The sequence below is a fragment of the Astatotilapia calliptera genome, chromosome 2 (genome assembly GCF_964374335.1).
Source record: "Astatotilapia calliptera chromosome 2, fAstCal68.1, whole genome shotgun sequence".
In the NCBI taxonomy this organism is placed as follows: Eukaryota; Metazoa; Chordata; class Actinopteri; order Cichliformes; family Cichlidae; genus Astatotilapia; species Astatotilapia calliptera.
In genome coordinates, this window is record NC_137423.1 from 9,274,677 (window position 1) to 9,299,028 (window position 24,352).

A 24,352-nucleotide genomic window follows, 5' to 3' on the forward strand; every position below is an offset into this window, starting at 1 on the left:
TTAATGGTGCAGGGAAACCAAATAATTCTTTATTTACTTAATTTTTTTTTAAATTGTGAAATGCTGTTTGCATTACAGGAAAGGAATCCAAATAGAGGAAACAATGAAAAGCCCAACACATCATCTTTAATGTCCACATACAGAAACATATTATAGCCAAAATCACTGCAGCAGGACAGAAATCTGATTTCAGGTATTTACTAATTTAACTGGTTTTATGAATCTGAATTTAGTGCTTTTAAAAGGATCATTACCTTTTCTTTTTTTCTAGCCTGCTGTGTTCCCATTCACGTTTCATCTCTGTGGGTCAGGCTGACCTCCACCCTGGAAATGATTATCTACAGCACAGCATGACCCACAGAGACAACACCACAAACACCGAGTGAAACAAGACACAAAGAAGAACATACACATGGCATATTAAAAGGGGAAAAAAACAAAACAAAAAGAACCCACACATTCATACACTGGCTTCTCCACCAGTCCCACCACTAAGGCACATTTACAGGTGATTTGTTCACAGAGTGAGGAGGAGACTGGTCTGCAGACACAAATGAACATGCAGGACAGATAACACACACTGAATCAATATGTGTCATCAATAATCAAACGAACTTGTCCAGCAGTCAGTTGACCTCATCCACAGGATCAGTAAAGTCTTTGGTACCAATAAGGACACTTAGAGATACAATCAATCAATCAAAATGAAGTACAGCTAATCAGTCAACAGAGAAACCAACCATCACCGATAATTATCATTTTTCTTTTTTTTCCTGTTTTGTTGGAATCAAAACGAGCAGATAATCAATCAGTGCTGATTAATTAGTAATAGAATCTATTGAGGAACAGACTCTTGTTTCATTTTGGATTAAACTTTGGCTGTAAAAAGAAAAGAAACATTGATCACTGATTGAAAACCTGATTTTTAAAAAAGGTAAAACAGACACACTCAATAACCCCTAATCCTCCAGCAGTAAAGCCCAGACCACATGACCCTGAGGGCCGCTCTGATTGTCTGATTTTCAAAACAAAAGTCTTGTTTAGGAAATATCCCAGCAGCAGCGTCTGACGCACAGATGGTGGGAGCTGATTGGTTCCAGCTGACCAATCAGAAATGAGTCCTTAAGGCCCCGAAAAAACTCCACAAACCATGAGTCTGTTTGTGCAAAAACCCAAAAAACAAAAAAAAGAAAAATCATGGAAACAGTCCAGTAGTTCTGGAGCAGAACCAGAACTTAAAGCTTCAAGTGTCAGAGGCACGGTGTGAATTTCAGCCTGGTCCCAGTGCCACAGATCCTTCATGGCTTTCCCACATCCACGGTGATCATAGTGAAAAGGTCAAGCTTCTGGATGCTCACCACCTGGTAATTCAGAGAGTTTATGCCGTCTTTGTACATGGTCTCTCGAGTGTGAGCAATCCGGTTAAACCTGGAACCAAAAACAGCATCCAGACCCTTCAGAACCAACAGCCTCACTCTTAAAACCACATTTAGCCATCATTTTAATTAGCAGTATAAATATTGATGAGTAATGGTACTTGTTAGACAATTGTGGATCATTATGGTTGTCAGTGTGCAAGATGATTAGGTCTTTAGCATGAATGCTCACCTCTGTTTTCTACACAGACATACATTCACTTTTCACTGATCACATCACATGCTCACACACACACACACACACATCACACGTTCACTGTTGCGGACACACACGACATATGTTCTGCAGGAGAGGGCCAGAGTTGGAGGCCTCTGAGGTTGGGTGCAGAACTCACAGCTCTAAGATTCCAACTGGGCTCCCCATGCGCAAGTTAAAACCGATTGATCTCTGTTCGTCTTGCTTTGTTCACGGGAATAAGTCTCTGAGTCAGCGAGGTCTATAAGTGTAGACCTAACAGTACTGATAACAATAATAACACATTTTTTGTGGGCGCCTTACTAAAACCCAAGGTCAGTGTTCAAAGCATAGAAGACAAAGAGTAAAAAGGATTTAAAAAAACAAAAAAACAAAACACCATTAGACAATAATTGGAGTTGATGTTTAAAGAGAGTGAGCCAGTTTGAAGATGCATTTTTAGTTTTGAATTGAATAAGGGAAAAGAGCCTGTGTTTCTAATATCAGGTGGAAGTGAATTTCCGAGCTGGGGAACAGAGCAGCTCAAAGCTCTGTTCCCAAAAGTGGTGAGATGGGTGCGGGGAACAATAAGGTGAGTATCAGAAGAAGACATAAGGGAGCGGAAGGGACTAGCAACACAAGCAGGGAGGAGCCAGGTTATGGAGAGATTTGAAAGTGAAAAGCAATATTTTAAAAGTGATTCTAGACACTACAGGCAGCCAGTGAGGTGGCTGAAACACAGAGGTGATGTGCTCTCTGAGGGTGTGGGCGAGTTACGATCAAGGCTGCAGAATTCTGGAGTTCATCAAGGGACTTGTTAGGGAGACCAAAGAGAAGAGAATTACAATAATTCATCCAAAAAGTGACAAAGCCATGGACAAGGATGACAGCAGCATTGAGGGTAGGGCTGCCACAAACGATTATTTTGATAGTCGACTAGTCACCGATTATTTTTGCCATGAGTCGACTAATCAGATCATGCATCCATTGGACGTAAAACGTACAGCTTACTGCACCAGCATGGATCTGCTCTTATATAACTATCATTAGCTTACAGCTTTGAGTGTTTAAGGTATGTGCTAACTAAAAATAAAGACAAGATGATAGTTTATTCAATTTTAATGAAATTAGCAGATTGTCTTGGTGGAGTTTAATAAACGCAGCCGTCTGCTCCTTGCTATCTAAAATATAACAGGACACCGGAGAATATTCTCGAGCATCTCACACTTCTGATAATCAGTTGTCTGCTTGATGTTTATTCAGCTGTGTAAAAACTATAACTTTAATCTCAGCCAAACCGATTTACTCAGGAACAAATAAAATACTAAAAAAAACCAAACAATAACATTTTAAGTTATCTAAGTGACTCATATATCATGTTTAACCTGAGTAGCGAAAGACGGCGGTGGGTCTGAAAACGATTTACCAAGAGTTCGATGTTTTCACGAGCTCTAGTGAGCCTTGAACCCCGGCTAGCTATCGAGCTAGTGGGTAACAGACGTCTCCGAAAACGTCGGAGCGCTTTTGAAAATATGTGGTTAGGGGTGGGTTTTTATAATAGATTCATTGATTAAAATCGATTCTGGCTTGGATAACGTAAAATCGATTCATTAAAATCCTGAATCAATTTTTTTAATATAAATTTATTTTGCCCAAAATGCCAGAATCTCTGGTGACATCTCACAAAATTTCAAGAACCACCAAACAGTTAAGACAGTAAATGAGAGCAGGAACACGGATTCTGCACATAGACTTAAACACACAGCGCGACCCGCGGCTCAGAATCAGATGTTGCCTTTCTCACAGTCGGGGCTGAAAGCCGACAGCTCGCTGATTCTGATCTGTCGGCGGCTCCGCGCTTTGTGTTCACGCCCTTAATGAGCCGATTCTAAAGCTGTTAGTTTGATCTCTCTCCAAACAATATTGACCGAACCAGCAGCAAAAGAAGATCCAAACGCTTCACATAAACATCGTCATGAATTCACTCTGACTTTTACTGTTTTGCTTCCACCGCGATGCACAGCTCTCTCTCTCCCTCCCCCCTCTCTCTCTCTCTCTCTCTCTCTCTCTGTACTTCAAGAACAGTTTCCCTTTCTTCATTATTCGCTTGCTTGTTACGCAAAGTCTACTGTTGTTTACAGTGCTGTCAGCCGCTGTTTTTTCCCTTTTATATTCTTCCGAAAAGAAAACCTAATTTCTGCTGTTCAATACTGAACAAATTTAAACTTTTTAAAATTATTCAAAATGCAAAACGCTTAACCGTGTCTCTAATAAAACCGCTGTAACGTCAGAGGTAATGTTCATTAATGGTTTTCTTTCGTTTTTGATGTACTGCAGAATATTTTTATAAAATCCCAGGCCAGGAAAATCACCTTCATGTTTTTCTGTGTTTTATCTTCAGCTACTTTGACACAAAGGCCTCTGCTGTGATGCTCACACCTGTGATAAAGTCTTGCGTGTGTCAGCTTCCTTTTTATTGATACAAAAATATGTAAATGTACTGATCTGAATTATAATATTTCTGACTGTCAAAATTTCCCAGATTTAAATCGAATCAAATCGAATCGTGGATCGAATCGATTCGGGACCTTGTGAATCGGAATTGAATCGATTCTAGAAATCAGTGACGATACCCAGCCCTATATGTGGTGTCTTGATAAACTGAGCAGATATTTGAAGTTTACACAGCTACATTCTCGCCTGAAAATATGTTAAATGTTTATTTTGTGACCCAGAAAGAATAATTAAAATATCAAATATCAAAACTAACTAGCTGCCGCCATTGTTGGAAACTGAGCAGGGCCGCGCTATGAATTCTGGGATAGGTTTGGCCACGAAGTATACACCCGACCCATCCTTCAAATCTGGGGAAATGAAGGGCGCATTTGTCGGCCGCATTTGTCGGGAGTCTTCGAATTTGGACAGTCTTCGTCGTGTCACTGTAACGTAATCGGCCTACAAATGCGGTCACAGGAGGATGCGGTTCCTGAATTTGGACACAGCTACGATACCGGACGCTGCTTCTTCTTCTTCGGGTTTTAACGGCAGCTGGCATCCTTGTACATGCAGTGCTGCCATCTTCTGTTTCAGTCCGTTATTACACTCTTAAATCCTGCTACTTATTCCTGCGTCTTTTGGGATCTTACAAAGCTTCAAACGATGCGCCGACTATTAAATTAGTCATCAACGATTTTGATAGTCGACGTAATCGTGACTAGTCGACTAATCGTGGCAGCAGCATGGAGGATGATGATGGGATAGAGATGACTGATGTTGCTTAAGTGGAAGATTAATAAAGTACTGTCGAGGATGACACCCAGACTCTTAACCTGAGTGGAGAGAAGGATGGAGTTGTCATCAATATTAATGGAAAACCTGTAGGATTTAGTTGAAGTGGAATCTGTGCTGACAGGTGGAGCTTCTATTTTATTACCACTGAGTTTGAGAAAATCAGAGAACTTTGGTTAATCTTCTTAAAGCAATCAAAGAGAGATGGGTGGAAGGGAGAAACTGGGTTTGGAAGAAATACACTGCAGCGGATCATCGGCATAGCAGTGAAAGTCAATGTTATATTTCCAAAGTATGCAACAGTGAGGAATAACATTGGAAATGAAATTAATGAAATTAAATCTCATGTGACAAGTTTTATATGAAGTGAAAACAGTTCAGGAGTGGGTGTACTCCAGCGTGACTCCCTGTCATCATGCAGAATAAACGACAGTGTGTGTTGTGTGTGTCTGGTATAACAAGCAGAGTTGTGTGAAGATGATTTGGGTCTGCACCTCTGTGGGTTTGGATCATTCATCTTGTCTCTGTTGTGTCGGATCATGCGGCACTTCCCGATTTCACCGGTGGCTCTGGAGATGGACATTCCTTTAGATGCCACCCTGAAAACACAACAGTTTTTTTAAAAGAATATATTTAAACTGTCTTTCTTTGATTTATATTTTTTAAATATAATAAAGATGGTAATAATTAATTTGTAGCATTGAATTATTTTTTGGTAATTAAAATTTTTTTTTATTATTGTCCAGGCATGCATTTTTTTTTTTCTTCATAATTTTATAATATATTTTATAATATAATATTTTCCAAGTGTTTGTAAATGTTACATATTTCCTTTTTGCCCCATATAAAAATGTTCTTTTCAAACGTGGGTAATTTTCATGCACATATTTATTCATTTTTATGATGATTCATTAGCTGATGAGTGGATAACAACACATATTTGCTGTCAATTCAAATCAAATAAAAGCCTCAGACACATAAAAACTGACACTGGAGCTGTGGTTGACCTGTAGACTGTGGATCATGTGACATGTGTATAAAGACGGTATGTGATGTAGGGCGGCTCGATTATGGCAAAAATGATAATCACGATTATTTTCACTGAAATTGAGATCTCGATTATTTGACGATATTTATTTAACCCTAACGACCTACCATAGAACCAAGTCCGCCAGAGCTTATATTATTTTTTTACATGTTGTAGTGCCATTTGTGGGAGCATTTCAAGTTGCTATACAACTGTTATAGCCCATATTTTAATAATATGTATGCATTAAGTCCATAGTAACTACATTAATTGCAAAAAAGTGCAATAAACTACAAAAAAAATTGAAAATCGTTTTTGTTTTGTTTTTTTACATATATTTCTACTTGGAGAAATTTAAGAGGCTTATCCCTCAAAACTTTAAATACAAAAAAGTTGGAAAAAATAGTTTACAACAACAGGAAATTTATTTTGAGTGTCTTCATAGTTTTATTTTGGAGATACAGCAATTTTTATATACTGCAGGAAAAACAAAAACAATCCTATGATGCAAATTTGCAAAGAAAACAGCATGTGCATCAAAATAAACTATTTCCAGCAGTGCAAGCATCCCAGAAACTATTCAGAAAAGTCAAACATGACCAGTATAGGCTTTTAAGGCCTACAAGTTAAAAAAAACAACTACATTTTCCGCGAAAATGACGTCACTTCCGGTTTCGGGCAGGAAATGGCGGACATGCGATAGTTAGCGGTGACGTCTGTTTCAATGTGGGAAGTGTTACGAACAGCTGATCGGATCGGCAAAGCGTGTTTCTGGAATATTATGTTTTTGTTCCTGCAAGCGCTTTTTATGCAATTTTTGCAAAGCTTTATGTGGAAGGAAACCGTGACCGAGGACAAGCTGATGGCATAAGATGTAAGTTTCATATGCAAAACAAATTATTGCGCTAGCTTACACAGTTCAGGTTCTACAGGGATTTAAAAATAGTTACACAAAACGGAGCGTGCAGCTCTGACCGGCTTTAAAGGGTTAACAATAACAATGTATTGAATAATGACTTTAAAAAATAATATAAAATAGTGTGCAACACCACTGAAGTTTTTTTTTTTTTTTAAACTCTCTTTTCAACCAACGGCAGTCACTCTCCAAATAACTTCTGCTTAGCTTTCCGAGCTTCCCTCGGGTCCTCTTAATCAGCGGTCTCCAACCTTTTTTGCGCCACGGACGGTTTATGCCCGACAATATTTTCACGGACCGGCCTTTAAGGTGTTGCGGATAAATGAGGGAGGGGCTAATAATCGGCTCAGTCATTTTTAATGATTGTTGAAAGCCCAGATCGTAATCGTGATTAAAATTCGATTAATTGAGCAGCCCTAATGTGATGCGTTTGTAATGACACGAGCGAGTCCGCTGCAGCATGTAAAGCAGAAAATGTACCTGTTGTAGATGTCATCGTCCTCTCCTCCCCAGCCCCAATAGTTGTTGGGAAAGCCGTTGATCTTCAAGTATTGCTCTTTACTCAACGAGGAGACGCCTCCAAAATACTGATTGTACGGTAACCTGCAGAGGACAAACAGGTCATTAAAGCTGACCGACATGATCGATCTTGGATATTAAAGGCAGAGGAGCTAAAATGGCTCATTTCAGACAAAGCATGAACTGAGGGACTGCACCAAGGCCTAATATAAGGTAAATTATTATTATTCTAAACTGTGAATCGTGCAAAGTGACTCTAATAAAGTCAAGAAGAAAAACAAAGCTGGACATGATAAGGCCTCACTCAGCTGCAGCCTGCAGAGCATAGAGGAAGCAGCTTTCACTTGTTCTCATAACCAGTTACCATCCTGTATTTGTACAAAGCAGTTTTGTGTAAACACTTCGTGTCGTGATCTGAGTGACAGTGGACATTTTTTCCTTCCATGCTCAGCCTGTTTTTCACAGAACAACAGCAGGAGGTGAAATGACACACATCAGCTTCTTTGGGCTTCCTGACAGGAAATGCTGCTGCTCAGGGACAGCGGTGACAGGAAACAGGAAGGGAGGTTTTCTTTCAGTACCCACCTCTTTCTCAGTGGTTTCAAAGTCTGTCTGTTCTCTTCACTAGAACTACACACTGTCTGCACGATTAACCCGGCCCACAATACAGATTCAGTGCTGAGCACATCCAGACCTGAGTACTGACACGTCAGCTCTGCGGGATGATCCGATGCCAAAAATGGCACTTTCGTTTCACATCTCACAGCGAGACCAAAGACAAGGATTTTTAGAAAGAAAAAAAAAAGACCCTCATTTCTCAGCTAGGAATGCTTCAAGGAGGCTTTTTTTTTTTTAATTTATCTCCAGCAGCAAGTCTCTTTTACTCCAAAACTGTGACTAATGAGTTCAATCACTTTTGTGTTATATAATTATCCCAGCCTCAAACACAGCATTACAGTCAGCAGCTGCACAGCCTCTCCTGTGTTGCAATGCAGTCAGACAGGCTGGAGGATCCAGCAAGAAAAAGGAAGAGGATGTTTTTCCTCAAAAACTTCTAAATGCATGCAAGCAGGGGTCATTTTTTACAGTTCCAGGGTATTGTTATGAACTAATCATGAGATAATTCTGCCTGACCTTGTGTTCGACCTTGGGTTACATAGCTGAGATAAACACGACTCCTTTAAAAGTCTCCTCCCAAAACATGTATCTGACAGGTATACGGCACATACTGTGCCTCTCTCAGCTGACCTCAACAGAACAGAGTTTGACACCATCAGCTCAAAGCATGACAAAGAGATCCTCAATAACAGGGTCAGGTTACAAGAAATTGATAAACCATTACTGTCTGTCTCCGTCCCATCTCGATGCACTAAAGTTGCTTTGAAGACAACAGTAGACTGCAAGTTATTGCAGACCTGGTCCCCGACTTTGAAGTAATCACTTCAAATCAACGAGATCCCAAGTTCATTGGAGATGGTCACAATAAATCTGCTTGTCTTGCACCTCCATTCAGTTTTCCGTAGCGTAACTGTCGTTTAAGTTTCTCATCCCTTTATTTCCTGTGGCGTCTCACCTGAAGCCGAACTTGTCCATGGACACAGACAGGTGCCGAGGCTGGCTGAAGCACTTGTAGGTGTTGCGGTCGTCCATGGGGATGAGGTCGACATCGCTGAAGACAAAGCAGTTGTAATCGTACTCCTTCAAGGCCTCCGCGTAGCCAATGTTCAGCAGCTTGGCTCTGTTGAAGGTCTCGTCGCCATCCTGACACACACACAGGTAATCACGGGGTTAAAAGTGCAGCACTGGTTAAAGAACAGAGTGTGAAGTTAGTCACAAAAAACACTTTCAAACTTGACCTGTATCGTAGAGTATATAATATAGATCAAATGTAATGAATCCATCACCAGGCAAACAATGATGTTTTTTTGTCTCCTTGTACAGCAGCTTCCTGATCGACCGGTTTGAAGAATGTTAGACAACTTGAACTGTACAAATATGCAGAAACTGATATGCGTAAAAGCCTCCCTCGAGGTAATACAAGATAAAGCTCAGTATGACCTTAAAACATTGCAGGATTTTGAGACAACACAAACAGTTTAATGAAATTTTACTGGGTTTAAAAATGTTTATGTCTGCGCTGACGTACGACTATCGTGTCATAAGATTACAGGGGCTACTTTCAATGCAGCCTAATCTGCATCACCCATTTAGTGGTGACAGACTTTGAGTCTCCTGCTACACTCTTAATCACTTTATGCAAGTTTGCAGCATTTTTCTTGCATTTAGTGTACTTTCTGCTTCATATGAAAAAAAATGACTTCCTTCAAAGAGAGAGTGAAGTCAGAAGAGCCGTTTAAGGACAATAAGACAGCACGAAGCTGCTCCAAATAGAGGTTATTACAGTGCACAGAAACTTTAAACAGATGGACGAAAACTAGAAAAAAAATATAGTTAATCCCAGCATGATGGATCATTCAAGCTATTAGACTGAGTCTTCTGGATTCCTCGGTGACTTGTTACCAGCCACCCAAATCTTCATACTGCCTCGAGGTGATAAATAAAAAACATTTAAGTCACACATCTGCACTACCCCATAAAGTAAATAAAGTTGGTCTGACAGCTTCAAGTCACATTGATCAAATAAAATCCTGTGTGTCTACACTCTTCACTCTTCAAAGGCACAATGCCCAACAAAACATCCTAATAGATAGGATTTCTATCGCACACTAGGGGAGTTTAAGGAAAGTTGACCTTTGATGTCTACACTACATGGCCACCTGGCGGAATGACAACAATACAGGGAGTGCAGAATTATTAGGCAAGTTGTATTTTTGAGGAATAATTTTATTATTGAACAACAACCATGTTCTCAATGAACCCAAAAAACTCATTAATATCAAAGCTGAATGTTTTTGGAAGTAGTTTTTAGTTTTAGCTATTTTAGGGGGATATCTGTGTGTGCAGGTGACTATTACTGTGCATAATTATTAGGCAACTTAACACAAAACAAATATATACCCATTTCAATTATTTATTTTTACCAGTGAAACCAATATAACATCTCCACATTCACAAATATACATTTCTGACATTCAAAAACAAATCAGCGACCAATATAGCCACCTTTCTTTGCAAGGACACTCAAAAGCCTGCCATCCATGGATTCTGTCAGTGTTTTGATCTGTTCACCATCAACATTGCGTGCAGCAGCAACCACAGCCTCCCAGACACTGTTCAGAGAGGTGTACTGTTTTCCTCCTTGTAAATCTCACATTTGATGATGGACCACAGGTTCCCAATGGGGTTCAGATCAGGTGAACAAGGAGGCCATGTCATTAGTTTTTCTTCTTTTATACCCTTTCTTGCCAGCCACGCTGTGGAGTACTTGGACGCGTGTGATGGAGCATTGTCCTGCATGAAAATCATATTTTTCTTGAAGGATGCAGACTTCTTCCTGTACCACTGCTTGAAGAAGGTGTCTTCCAGAAACTGGCAGTAGGACTGGGAGTTGAGCTCGACTCCATCCTCACCCCGAAAAGGCCCCACAAGCTCATCTTTGATGTTACCAGCCCAAACCAGTACTCCACCTCCACCTTGCTGGCATCTGAGTCGGACTGGAGCTCTCTGCCCTTTACCAATCCAGCCACGGGCCCATCCATCTGGCCCATCAAGACTCACTCTCATTTCATCAGTCCATAAAACCTTAGAAAAATCAGTCTTGAGATATTTCTTGGCCCAGTCTTGACGTTTCAGCCTGTGTGTCTTGTTCAGTGGTGGTCGTCTTTCAGCCTTTCTTACCTTGGCCATGTCTCTGAGTATTGCACACCTTGTGCTTTTGGGCACTCCAGTGATGTTGCAGCTCTGAAATATGGCCAAACTGGTGGCAAGTGGCATCTTGGCAGCTGCACGCTTGACTTTTCTCAGTTCATGGGCAGTTAGTTTGCGCCTTGGTTTTTCCACACGCTTCTTGCGACCCTGTTGACTATTTTGAATGAAACGCTTGATTGTTCGATGATCACGCTTCAGAAGCTTTGCAATTTTGAGACTGCTGCATCCCTCTGCAAGATATCTCACTATTTTTGACTTTTCTGAGCCTGTCAAGTCCTTCTTTTGACCCATTTTGCCAAAGGAAAGGACGTTGCCTAATAATTATGCACACCTGATATAGGGTGTTGATGTCATTAGACCACACCCCTTCTCATTACAGAGTTGCACATCACCTAATATGCTTAATTGGTAGTAGGCTTTCGAGCCTATACAGCTTGGAGTAAGACAACATGCATGAAGAGGATGATGTGGACAAAATACTCATTTGCCTAATAATTCTGCACTCCCTGTACCTCTGCCTTTTTTGGGGGGGGTAAAAAGTATCTCATTGAAGTGTAACATAAGTGTCTCAGGTGACTGCGGGTTTCCCCAACATTATAAACCGTATATTTGCATAATAACTGAAACAAGCTCACTGAATGAACAATGGGCTGTGAGGAAGACCTCACCATCTCTAAATCGAGGACAGAACCTAAGGGTACATCTTTCACCATCTTACAATGCTGTTACTGCAGCCATTCTCCAACTGTTTGTGAATGGTACTCATGACCATTGTTCACAAACAGACCAGCAGTGAATCCAACACTCCTTCACTGATCCTGGTCCAGTTGTCCTTCATGATGAATAAAGGAGCTGTGAGCAGCCACGTGGGATGGATGAGAGAAACTTCAGAACTTCATGCCTGCTGCTGCTGTGCTAATAATAACTCGGGTTTCTATGGGAGCAGTAAACAGACCTCAGGTGATTACGCAACAAACGTGAGCACTGAGCAGGTGTGAAGGGAGCCTAAAGATGAAGGTTGATGTACATCTACATAAACGTAAATCTTCAGATTTTCCATCCAAAAGTACAGAAGCCAAATAATGGGTAGTTTCTAAAGTCTAAACCTGACCAAGGTGTATGGAGGGCCTAAACATAACTGAGTTCTTGTTAGTGACTAATCTTAACAAAGTAGTTTTTAATGCTCTAACCAAACAAGCGTTCTTTTTAAAAGACTAAACTAAACATATTTATTTTTAGGGCAAAATCAACCCAACAAAGGAGTTGTGTTTCAGCTGACAAGCACACAAAGCTAGAGATCCTTCAGGTGACTTCATGAGGCATGAAGGCAAGTTGAGATCTGCAGCTGCTGCAGATATCTGCATCACAGCAGCTCTGTAGCATGCTTTAACAAGTGTAATCATGCAAAAAAATAAGAAGTGCGCCCGAAGGGAACTGATAAAATTCCTGTTGCCAGAATGAAAAGATCCACAAAGAGGTTAGTAAAGCTTCACAGGAAACAAATACAGTAGAAACAAGTTGGAGCAGATAGAAAACAAGAGAAGAAGGAAGCCTGTATTACCAGTGCGACCCCCTCAGTCAACACCAAACGGGGGTTGAGCCTCAGCGTCTCCAGGGCCACAACCATTGATCAGAAAGGCCTGACATGCAAAGGGAGGGGAGGTTGGAGGGGTGAGGAGGGGCAGCAAGATAAGCACAGTGAGGAGGAAGAGGAGGAGGAAGGACACACACACAAGAAAGAGAAAAACAACAACTGTGAGTCACACAGAGAAACAAAGCAGAAGAAGAAAGTTCAGAAATCAGTCAGGTGATTGACTATGACGTTCAGTCTTCAGTCACTGGGGTCCATGCAGTTACAACAACACACACACACACTACATACAACAGCTGCGTGTGCCAGATGATGTTTGTAAACAGTCACTATCACCACATATATTTACTGAGTGTTAAATATTTATGATTCAAACCCTTCAATTTAAAATGATTATATTACAAAACTATTGTTTGTCATCTTCCATTCAATTGTGTGAAATTTTCATCAGCGACAGCCTCCTGCTGGCCTACGTGCAGACCGATGTTATATTAGCATTTATCTTAAATTAAGTTTTGTGTATGTTTACGTTAGCATATACCTATAGAGAAGGTAAATCAGCAGATATTTGAATGGAGGCTGGGAAACATTTGGATTAGGTTTGGATACATGCAGAGTGACTGCAGGTAAATTAGAAGATATTTGAATAGAGTTCCGTGGTATAGAAAGGCAAAACACTGAGGTCTTTGTTGACTGGAAAAGCAGGTGCTAGTTTACTCGTGTTTACTCGTCTCTGTTATTTAAGTTTTCTGCAAATGAACTCCCACGTATTTAGTGAATATTCATTCGTTAGGTCACCTGGGTTCACCTGGGTAGGTGTAAACTGACCCTGATTCTGTCTGCAGGTGGGGCACCAGCTCATTTACATGTAAATAACACCCGAGCTTGCTTATCCGTCCTCAGAGGCCTGGTGGCTGGCTTTCATCAAACCAAGCAGCAAAGATCCTCAGACCAAGCACGCAGACTGTAACTATACGCAAAGTTCTTATTCCCACACAGACAGCAGAAAGCAGCGCCCAGAGGCACAACATTTGGGAGCAATAACAAATTTCTAACAAGTTTTTAATTGATGGCCTCTACTGCATATCACAAGCTCTCCGGATGCTGTGTAAACACATTTTAACATTTCAACTATGCAAAGATCCAGAAACACTGGTGACTTCTGAGCCCCAAAACTAAAAACTGTCCTTTTATTCAAGTAATCAAAAAATAATCAACACAGATGAGAGTTATTAATTTTGAATTTTTATTTCAATTCAGTTTTGTTTCCCTTTGTAGGATTTATCAGGAACAGGATCTAAGAAGCTGAGAAAAGACATTACTATCCAAACACAACACTTGATGTCACACAGACACATTCGTTTGTTTAGTTAATCGCATCATCATCACCTACATCTTGGAGTAGCAGAATCTGTCAGCTTATCAAACTGTACAACAATAGTTTATTTTGATAATAATTTGCCTGAGTGAGTTTTGTTGGGCTTAAAATAGATTTAAGCGTATTTACTTCAGTCCTGCTAAGAGAGATGTTAAATAACTCCTCTGGTAATCTATAAGTGGTGGGAGTAACTGCAATACAATGAATCTTCCTAGTAACCAGAGTCCAATCTAAACCTAAAATTGTTTGAGATGGGTGACTGATCCGACTCGAATTTCAGCTCCAAAGCCACTAACGCTGTTAGTGTTGCTCCAGTTTGTGTTGTGCTGATAAGCCTTCTGCACAACACAAAACACAGTGAACACACCCTCTCTGTGTACTTAAGCAAAAGCCACCAGTCTTTCAGTCGCACAGTTTCCAGAATCCTCAAAAGTATGTGACACTGCGGCCTGCAAACATCAATAGCACTAGTGATCACACTCCCAGTTTCCAAGAATTCACAGTAAATTCTGCTGATTGAAGAAGCTTCGCGTAAGAAAGAAGTTTAGAGTTCTTACTGTGAGATACTCTGTGAACCACCTGTGGATTTTTATGTTAAACAATCATGATGTGATTGAAGAGTAGACAGAGAAGTTCAAAGGTATTTCATTAATTGTTCCAGGAATGAAGCCTTTTTTTAACCACTGTTCTCCACCCTAAGAGGAACTTTAAGAGCTTTACATCTGATAGCCACTGCTCCTTTTTAGTTATAAGATGGGGTCCAGTTCAAAAAGAGGCAAAAAAATAAATAAATAAAGATTATCATCTTATTTTTAAACCCCATGGCTTGCTTTCATTACTTATTTTTCTTGTTAATCTAATACTCAACAGTAATTTTAAAGGTAGTTACTGCATTAATAAAAAGTTTGATTTTGTACAGAGGACTTATTATAAATGGTTTATTCCTGTTGTAAATCAATAGTTAGCTACATGAATAGCTTAACTGACTGGTATTTCTGGTCAGAAGTAGCAAGATCAACCCCCTGCACACACCCCCATCAGTCACATTTGATAAACTTCTTTTTATCACTGACAGCTGCACACTGCAAAACAAACTCCTGCCATCGCACAGTAAGGGGGAGTGATAGTGAGGAGGAAGCACCCAGACACAACAGTGTATTTAATGTCTCCAAACTGATTATTTCATGTAAGCAACAAGCTGAAGCTTGAATTCCAGGAATGTATCTGGCGTTGTGAGGCTAAAGAGCCATTCATGCCAACACTGGCGTCACACAGGCAGGAGACCTGATGTATTATTTTACTATTTGTGAAACCAAACTCTGGATAAACATGCTCTCTCTCATTTCATTTTTACGCAAAGAGGCCAACAGTCCACCCTGTCAAGTAAACAGTGGAACTTATACACACAGGATTTTAATTGTCCCTTTGTTCTCATGTATGAACACACATCGCAAGTGTACCTGGTTGATGACGTAGATCCCGTAGTCGAGCTGCTGCCTTTGCAGGATCGGGTGCAGATAGTACAGCCAGTACTTAAGGTGCTCTTCTCGGTTGCGGAACGGGATGATGATGGCCACTTTCTGCAGCGCCTCGCAGTCTTTGGGTTTGAAGCATCCGCCCGGCTGCACGTTGGGGTTCTCCTTTTTTATCAGCTCCAGGTTTACAGGAATGTTAAACTCCACTCGCAGGGGACCCACTGAGGACACAAACACCAACATCAGAGAGTCTGACTACAGAGTAAAGGATCAGCACAACCTTTTCAGGTGGCCACAGCAGAGAGCTTCACCCACAGGCAAAAAACTGAGACAAAGTATTATTTAAAAAAAAAAAAAAAAAAATAGAGTGTAGAAAAACAAAAAGTTAAATAATATATAAATATACAACAACTAGCCCTCATTCACTAACATCCACATGGAAAAATACAGTAGGATAAGCTAATGAATAAAAATTATTCCAAATATTCTGGGAGACAGGCAGGTACCCTGGGAGTGCTGGACAGGGCCATAGAAGGCCCTTAGCCCATATGGCATTAGCCATAGAATACCAGAACTGGCAGGTCCACCAATGGCGTCCTGCTCGTCACAGATGAGAGCAGCTTCACCGTGAACACATGTGACAGCCGTGAAAGCATATGGAGAAGCCGTGGAGAACAATATGTTCCCTGTAACATTGTTTAGCATGTATGTATTAGTATGTAGGGTCAGTGATAGTCTGAGAGGCATATCTATGGAGTGACGCACAGACCTCCACGGGCTCAGCAACAGCACCCTGACTGCCATTAGATATCAGGATGAAATCCTGGGACCTGTTGTCAGGCGATACACTGGTGCCGTGGGCCCTGGGTTCCCGCTGGTGCACAACAATGCCCGGCCTCATGTGGCGAGAGTATGAAGGCAGTTCCTGAAGGATGAAGGATTTGATACTACTGACTGGCCTCCACACTTGCCTTACCTAAATCCGATAGATTGCGCTCAAAACTTATGTTTGGCTTATGCCAAGTTGCAACTCAGACTGTCCAGGAGCTCAGTGATACCCAGGACACCATCTCATCTCATCAGGAGCATGGCCCAACACTGTCAGGCATGCATACAAGCAGGTGGGGGGGGGGAGGCATACAAACTACTGAGAACCGCTTTTGAGTTGCTACAATGAAATTTGGGCAAACTGGACTAGCCAGTCACACCTTGATTTTCAGGGTTCATCCCTCTGTGAGTGATAAATTTCATTCCCATCAAACGATGCGGAGTCCTTTCATGCCAAACATATCACCAAGATAACCAGCACCGCCTCCCATTAAACTCTGATGTGTTATAAGCATTATATCTGAATGAATGAAAAGAGCGGCCCCTGAGAGACGAAGTAAAATGTATCTGAGGAAAACTGCTGTGAAGAGTCTGGTCACATAATCGTCAGGACAGGTTAAATGTGTTTGTGTACGCCTGCAGCGTGTTCTTCCAGTCTGTTCTGGTTTATTCTGACTGAAATGATGTGAGCACAAACAGCAGGACAGAAAACTGTTTTTGTCTTGCAGAACATTTTCCAACCTTCTGCAGTTCTCAGTGTGTAATCAGAGAAATATGCTGCTGTAGAAAGCGTCCAAAAGTCCAAACAGCTCATTAACACACAAAGATTTGCGCTCTTCATCCAGAGAGCAGTTAGACGCTGATCTCAGGTCAACAACTTTTATACAGCCTGTATATTCACGTCATTTTCCTGAACACGGAAACATGTCTGCCCGCGCGTTACGGACATCTCTGTAACAGTGACATCATGCTAGACCAGTGCCAAGAAAACTACAGCTAGAACAGAGTCCTACTCATGTCAGATAAAATGTTCTGCTCCTCTGCAAGTCCAGAGTACAATTTCTCACCGTGTGATGACGTGTCAACAGAAACCAAACAGGACTCCCTAACAGAGGAAGCAGGAGCACAGCTGGAACCATTTTACCACATCCTTCACTGTTAGCCTTCCACTCGTGGTTTCAGCACAGTTTCACATGTTAATATGTTCATCTTTAAGCCACTTCAAGCTGCTTTCAGTTGGTCATCCCTCTGGATAAAGATTTAAGGTCAGCTATTAAAAGATGTACGTCTGTGTGAGATTTGATTTGTTAAATAGAGCAGCGTGCAATCATATTTCAGGAGTTTTGAGATATCCTAATGGAGTTTTGTTTGTTTTTTATAAAGGGGGAGTTAATCTTGAGCTGAGTATTTACAGTCATATACAAAAGTTTGGGCAATGGCTCAATTTTCTCCCTATGATACAGTGAACAACAATCATAAGCATGTCATAAGTTTCAAAGACTTTATTGCTAAATAATTCACTTTTACAGTGTAGAGTCCGTATTTACAGTTGTGAGTCTCCTTCATAACGTTTTCAATCCTCCGTAGCATGCTGGACTTACCAACACTCCTAGCTAATCACAGTTTGTGCTTTTAAAGGACTGCTCGTAGGTCTTCAGTTGAATTAAAAGTTGAGAAGTTTCCTGCCAATGGATACAAACTGCTGGATAATGTCACTTTGCTCCTGGATCATTCAAGCTGGTCTTTGAGGAGATTTAAGGGCAGTCTTTAAAAAGCAGACTTGCACAGATCATTTTACTGGAGCTAGAAGAATTTGGACTGTTTTTAAGTGCTTGTTTGATTCTGAAACCCGAAGGAGCGCTTGGACCCAGAAAGAGCGAATGGCAAATCATATCCACTTAACAAGCGGATTTCAATGGTCTTTCTTTACTGTGAAAATTCAAACTTATTTGATAGTGAGGGTTCACTTCAGCCAGTTTGCCATCTATGAGATTGGAGCAAACACAAGTCACTTGACCTAAATAACCCCACAGCTGACCAATCGACTGATCCTACATACCCATTACTGACCTCTGGCTGTCAGACCGTAGATTACATGGAGCCATCTTGTGGCTCCACGTAATCTGCCCAATACTTGAGTAAATATTAGTTAGGATAATAGGAGCTTTTGGTCTTACAGAAACAAATAAGTGTTGTAGAGTGAAACCTCTTTATATGACACAATGTCTGACAGAGTTCACAGAGTCAAACCATTGATCATTTTCACTGCTCATTAATAACCAAGGAGAGCAAACTTAATCCGGCTCAAACAGAAAGAAAATGGACAGTGTGCAATGAATATTAATTGCACACTGCAAAAAATAAATGAATAAATAAATATATAAATGTCTATAGTAGATTGTAAAAAACAATCTTTTTTGTGTAGCATGAACATCCATATATTGGGTAGATAAAGCTATAAAGCTTATGAAAATACAGTTAAAAATGTATGTTTTCTGTCACATTTTCTAAAGCTGTCTGTACGAGGTCACAATTTTAAAAATCCACACTTTCACAAGTTCTCTGTGTAGTTAAAAGTCAAGATGGGTTCAGACTAGTTCGCACTCAGAAACCAAAGAGTGCGATGAAGCTGAATGTCTGTGGGCTGACAGAGCTGATCTGAGAGGTCTGAGGGGGTCCGAGAGGTCACAGCTGAGGAAACGATGAGATCATCAGACTAATAACAAACATCCTGATCAAAGTTACACAAACTGATCAAACTGAAAGTCCAGACAAACACGCAGAGAGGACGTTTATGAAAGAGAACACAGAACTCGTACTAAAAGTGTACCTGCACTACAAAATATTTTATAACACTGTCTGCACCTGTGATTTGGAACAGACTTGTTTTAAAACCACAGTCCACCTCATAATGGACACAACTCATTCAACCAAAAATGCAAAGCACCTCATGAATGTGGATTCTCTCCTTTTAGTTGCAGCACTCTAGCTAAAACCTGCAGTAGGCTGGCGAACTGGTTCATGGGTGCTGCTATGCCAAAGTCACAGAGGTTGCAGAACAAGACGAGGACTCCAAGCTGCAGTCCAACACGGAGGAGATTGAGTGTGTCTATGGGAGGAGAGACGCACTCGAGAGCCAGCTGGTCTGAATGTTTCCGCTAAAGGGGCTCTGTAAGCGTTTTTTTATCTTATAAATTCCAACCTTGACATGAGGTGTGTGTGTGTTTGCATGTGTGTGTTTATAAAGGAAGCCTCAGGACTGGAAACCTCAGGTCAGATGTGAACAGACAGCATCTGGTTTCCTCTACTCTACCTCCTCAGAGACTCGTAAGCCTGCAAACTGCTGCTGCTTCTGTCGGCTGTTTCTCACAAACAAAGCATGGAGGACAAGCAGCTTTAGCAGAAACCCGAGCTCCAGCAGAAACTCAGAGGAGGAGCATGTACAGAGGCTCTGATTGGCTTGCATTATCTCACATCTGGAGAACATCCCAGCACCTCTGACTGCATCCCCACACCAGGAGGAGACATGAGGAGAGAGGAAACACCTTATTAGAGATCTTTAGATCACAGCTGGATGACACTGAGATTTAATGTGAGCCAAAACTACGAAGTTTAAAAGTAACCGAACACCTGGCTGCAGCTGTACGTTGTATCTCCTGAATGCTGTTTGGACTCCAATCAGATGAACTCAAGAACACACAAAACTCCCCCATAAATCAAGCCCATTCTGGTGTTTAAACTAGAGCCATCTGCAACCCCACAGATTCATGAAACCTAACGTGGAGGCAGCTCCTCGTGTTCTTCCACCTCATCTATTTAAAAAGTAACGCCACACACAACAATTACTCTCATTTTGGTTATTTCAATCTTACTGCGCGGTCATGTGATATCGAAAAAAGTTGTTTCCAGCTGGCTAAAAAATAAATAATGGGAAAATGGTAATAAAGTTGAAACTTTTCGTTGTTTTGGGATTTAGTTTGTAATTTGTAACCGTTCACAGACAAAGATGAGTTGGAAGAGGTATTAACTGGCAGTAATCCTCTTCGGCCAAAATCAGCACAATACTATCATAGGAATGATTTCTCAGCTTGGGAGATTCCGGCTCTCCGAGGAGCACATGAATGCAAAGGTGCATGCACTCTTATTATTAAAGCAAATTAATCACATTTTTGAGGTTTAAGACTGTGAGGAGTGATTAAAATTTTAATATTTTCTGTCTAATTGGTTTACTAAAAAAAAAACCCAAAACAAACATTAAAGCTTTCCCACTGCTAGATTTAGCATGTGTCCATGAAATTCATACACATATGCAATTTGACAAGATTAGTCATTTGAATTCTCCTTTATGGAAGGAAAGGAGATAATGCTGTCCCATAATTCATAGTGATGCAGACATGAGAAGCCTTAATAAGGAGGAAGAATGGAGTTACACTGGATCTTTTTTTTGTAATGACTTTTTCATGGTAACAAACTGTTAGCATGAAGGCAGAGCACAAGTTCTTATCAGTCGTACTTCAGAGCTATCTTTGACCTCACGACAGAAGGAGGCAGGAGGTATTTTTGGACCGAGATGTCATTTAAGCTATTTCCAGGTACACTTCAAAACATATCATGTACCACAAAACATATTTGGTTAATCTAGTCCAGGGATCTCAAAGTTATTTTGCATCATGGATCAGTGAAAGTATATAACAAAATGTGTAAAATTACAGAAAATATAACTGCTGACGGTTCATTGTCCAGACTGTCCTGTAAATATAACATATGAAGTTTTTGTTCATTCACAAAAGACTTACTTGAACCCCCCGGACGGGGAGGGGGGGGGGGGGGGGGGGGGGGGGGGGAGGAGAGAGAGAGTAATTTCTATACCAGAAGGCAGAAGGTGACCTTTTTTTCTTTGTGTATCTATTACTATTGCAGGGAGGGGTCTTTTATCAATATAAAAAGCTGTAAAACCTATGAAAAATACCTGATCAAGTCTAAAGATCTCAGCTAAATTGCAAAGCCTTGTCTGTTCACCTATCCTGATACTGGAGCAGATCCTGAAGCTTGAGCTTCATATTTAGATCATACTTTTAAAACCTGTAAGTTTCATTTCTGCCAGCATCACTGAAAGTAGGTGCTCTCTAATGCCATAAAGTGGGAACAGAAAGTGATTTGTAACTCGATTGTGCAACAGGCAAAAAGAGTACAGGAATGTGGCTTTAAGGCAGCCACATTTCTGAATTAAACTCTTCAAGTGCCGTTTTCATTTAGTTAATATCATAGAGGTATGGACTGTTTGTTGGACAAGATGAGCACGTGAAGGCGTCTCTTTGAGTAACTGTTCTCGCGCCTCTTCTCCACAGCAGAGTGATGTGCCATACGTAAATAATAACAACCAGTATGAACTAAGTTTAGTAGATAAAGCTACCCTAACTGTAGTTTTTGTCAGGAAAGGAAGACACGATGTCCAGTGTGCTGCTTTTTTCTGCCACGACTCATGCTGTCACAGCATCGTCAACCTGAAAAGGATAAGCGCAAGAGAATGGATGGATGGATCTTAAACAATGTCTTACCCCTGCAATAAGGCAGCATTTCCAACCTCGGGCAGTTATTTTAAAAAATCCAGCTCCACAAACCGTTTCTAAAACAACAATTCAAACACTCAAGTGACCTCATTTGTTCTTGGTGATGAAACTTAAAGGAGCAGTACAGTATCTTGCTACAGAAATACAGTGAGGTGTCGGGAGGGAACAAGTACACTATTTAAGCCCCAAATGCTTGGTTTTAATTGTTAGTAATCTGCATTTATGCCGTTAAAAAGTAAACGATCGTGAGTCGTGAAAAGCATATTTATTGTTTTTGGTAGTTGAAGCTAAAGTCTGTTTGAATAGGTTATTAAGTCACAGAAACCAATACTGTCACAATTATACTGCCCTGTTTCCTATTAAAATGTGAGGACCGAAACTAGTCAATCTCCGAGGTTTGTGCTGTTTTAAACCTTTAAACAGACTGTGGACCTCAGAACCAGGGTTCTGGCTAGTCTTACCCAGCAGGGGGGACGTCTCGGGGCATTTCTCCAGCTTCTTCACCGGCTGCTCCAAGACTTCCCCCTCTTCGGAGACTTTATCCCCGTCTTTCGCAGGCTCGAGTCCGGAGGTCACCACCGGGTTGTTATTCTGGATCTTAGGGATGTTATTACTGGACTGCTGATTCTGAACGAAGGCGAGGCGGAAATCGTAGGAGCGGACATAGAAGACCACAGTGACGGCGATGTGGAGAAAACAGAGCAGCACCACCAGCTTACAAATCCGGTGGAGGACGCCGAAGTTGACGGAGGACTCTCCGGGCATCCTGGCTCGCACAGTCCCGGAGGTGTTTCGTTAAAACCCGGCCGATGAAGCGGAAATAACGTCTGTTTCCCCTGGTCGCTTAATGTTATCTGCTTTCAGACTCCATTTTCCTGCAAGTTGTCGGGAAAGTTTCCAAGTTTCCTGTGATATCCGGTTAAAATAAGCGAAATGTCGCGGGAATAAAGCGAATAACCGAGACGTCAAAAACAAAAACGAGCTCCGTCACGTTCAGGTGGATGGTAAATTAATTAGTTTGCCCCTCAGTTCCGGTTTAAAATAAACTCACAGCTACGCGGCTCGGAAACTATGCGTCTCCGTTAAACGGCTCTTTTAAAGTTGGCTAACAAACGTTGACAAATCCCGCAGAAAAGTTCTGAAAAGTGCTCGAGAGAAACATCCGCACGTCAGTCAGTACCGGAGCCGGGAGCAGCAAACGTCAGTTCGGAGGGTGAGCTGCGAAGTTCCGGAGAGAGTGGATAAACTTTCGCGTGCCGCAGAGGACACTAACCTGTCAGTGTGACGAAACTATTGTGAACACCTCCGGTTTCAGACTTTCACAATAAAACACAAAACCACCCGGAGTGCCGTTTCTCTAAATGCTTACTAATAAATTATATGTTATAAATTAATCCCACTGATCTGTCAGTCAGTCAGTGAATTAATCAATCAAGAAGTCTTTTTCTATATAAAACATGGATGTATCCATTGATAAGTTTTTTTTTCTTTTATTGACAAACACTCTTTTTAATATAACACCCCCCCACACACACACACTCCACCCCAAGGGAGGGAGTAGGTAGTGTCGGTTTGTTCGCATCCACAGCTTTAAAGACATATTAGGCCTTGCATTTGACCTTTACCTTCACTCTCACTGCCCAAGGCCAAAGTTAATTGAAATAAAAATTCAAGAAACCATATTGAGTGTTCACATATGAAAGGGCAACACACTTTTGTACCTGTGCAATACAGTACCCTAAAATGCCACAATGAGGCACATAGTGATTAATATAACATTTCAACCAGTTCTGCTCCAATCATATAGATAAACATAATAAAAGAAACACCTCACCATTTAATCTGTCACTGTTAATCAGCTATGTACCACATGCCTTCAAGTACTTTCATGATCATTTTTAAAGGCCACTGTCTTAGCTAATTATAGGCCAATCTCCAAGCTTCCTTTTATCTGAAGATGGTTTATTTGAAGAGATCCAGTCAGGTTTCAGAGCTTATCACAGTACAAAAAACAGCTTTAGTGAAGGTTTCAAAATATCTTCTTATCCTAACAGTGGAGAGGCAGACCCAGGCCAAACTGTAGAGGTCAGAAGAATTGTCAGATGATTAATGAGACAACATCGAATGTAAGAACTACTAGAACTCAAATCAGAAATTATTGTTAAACATAAAAAATATACAACTGTCAAAATTATCAGAGCACCAAATCATTTAGGATGTATCAGATTATTGAATGAAATTACTCACATAATCAGTTACTTTTTTCCTATGCTAATATGCTAGGGTGACGATAACACATGAGAATAAAATTAGCTAAACTC

The 24,352-nt window shown here is 40.9% G+C and overlaps 1 protein-coding gene across 1 annotated transcript; it reads right to left on the reverse strand.

Moving 5' to 3' along the window:
• b4galt1l (DP-Gal:betaGlcNAc beta 1,4- galactosyltransferase, polypeptide 1, like) lies at positions 1–23,500 on the reverse strand. The gene is made up of 6 exons (XM_026183948.2): positions 22,493–23,500; positions 15,619–15,854; positions 8,935–9,122; positions 7,323–7,445; positions 5,394–5,498; positions 1–1,428 (listed from the first exon to the last, which is right to left on the reverse strand). The coding sequence occupies exons 1-6, from the start codon at positions 22,794–22,796 to the stop codon at positions 1,299–1,301; spliced, it is 1,086 nt and encodes a 361-aa protein (XP_026039733.2). The 5' UTR covers positions 22,797–23,500; the 3' UTR covers positions 1–1,298.
• Positions 23,501–24,352: the final 852 nt, after the last annotated feature.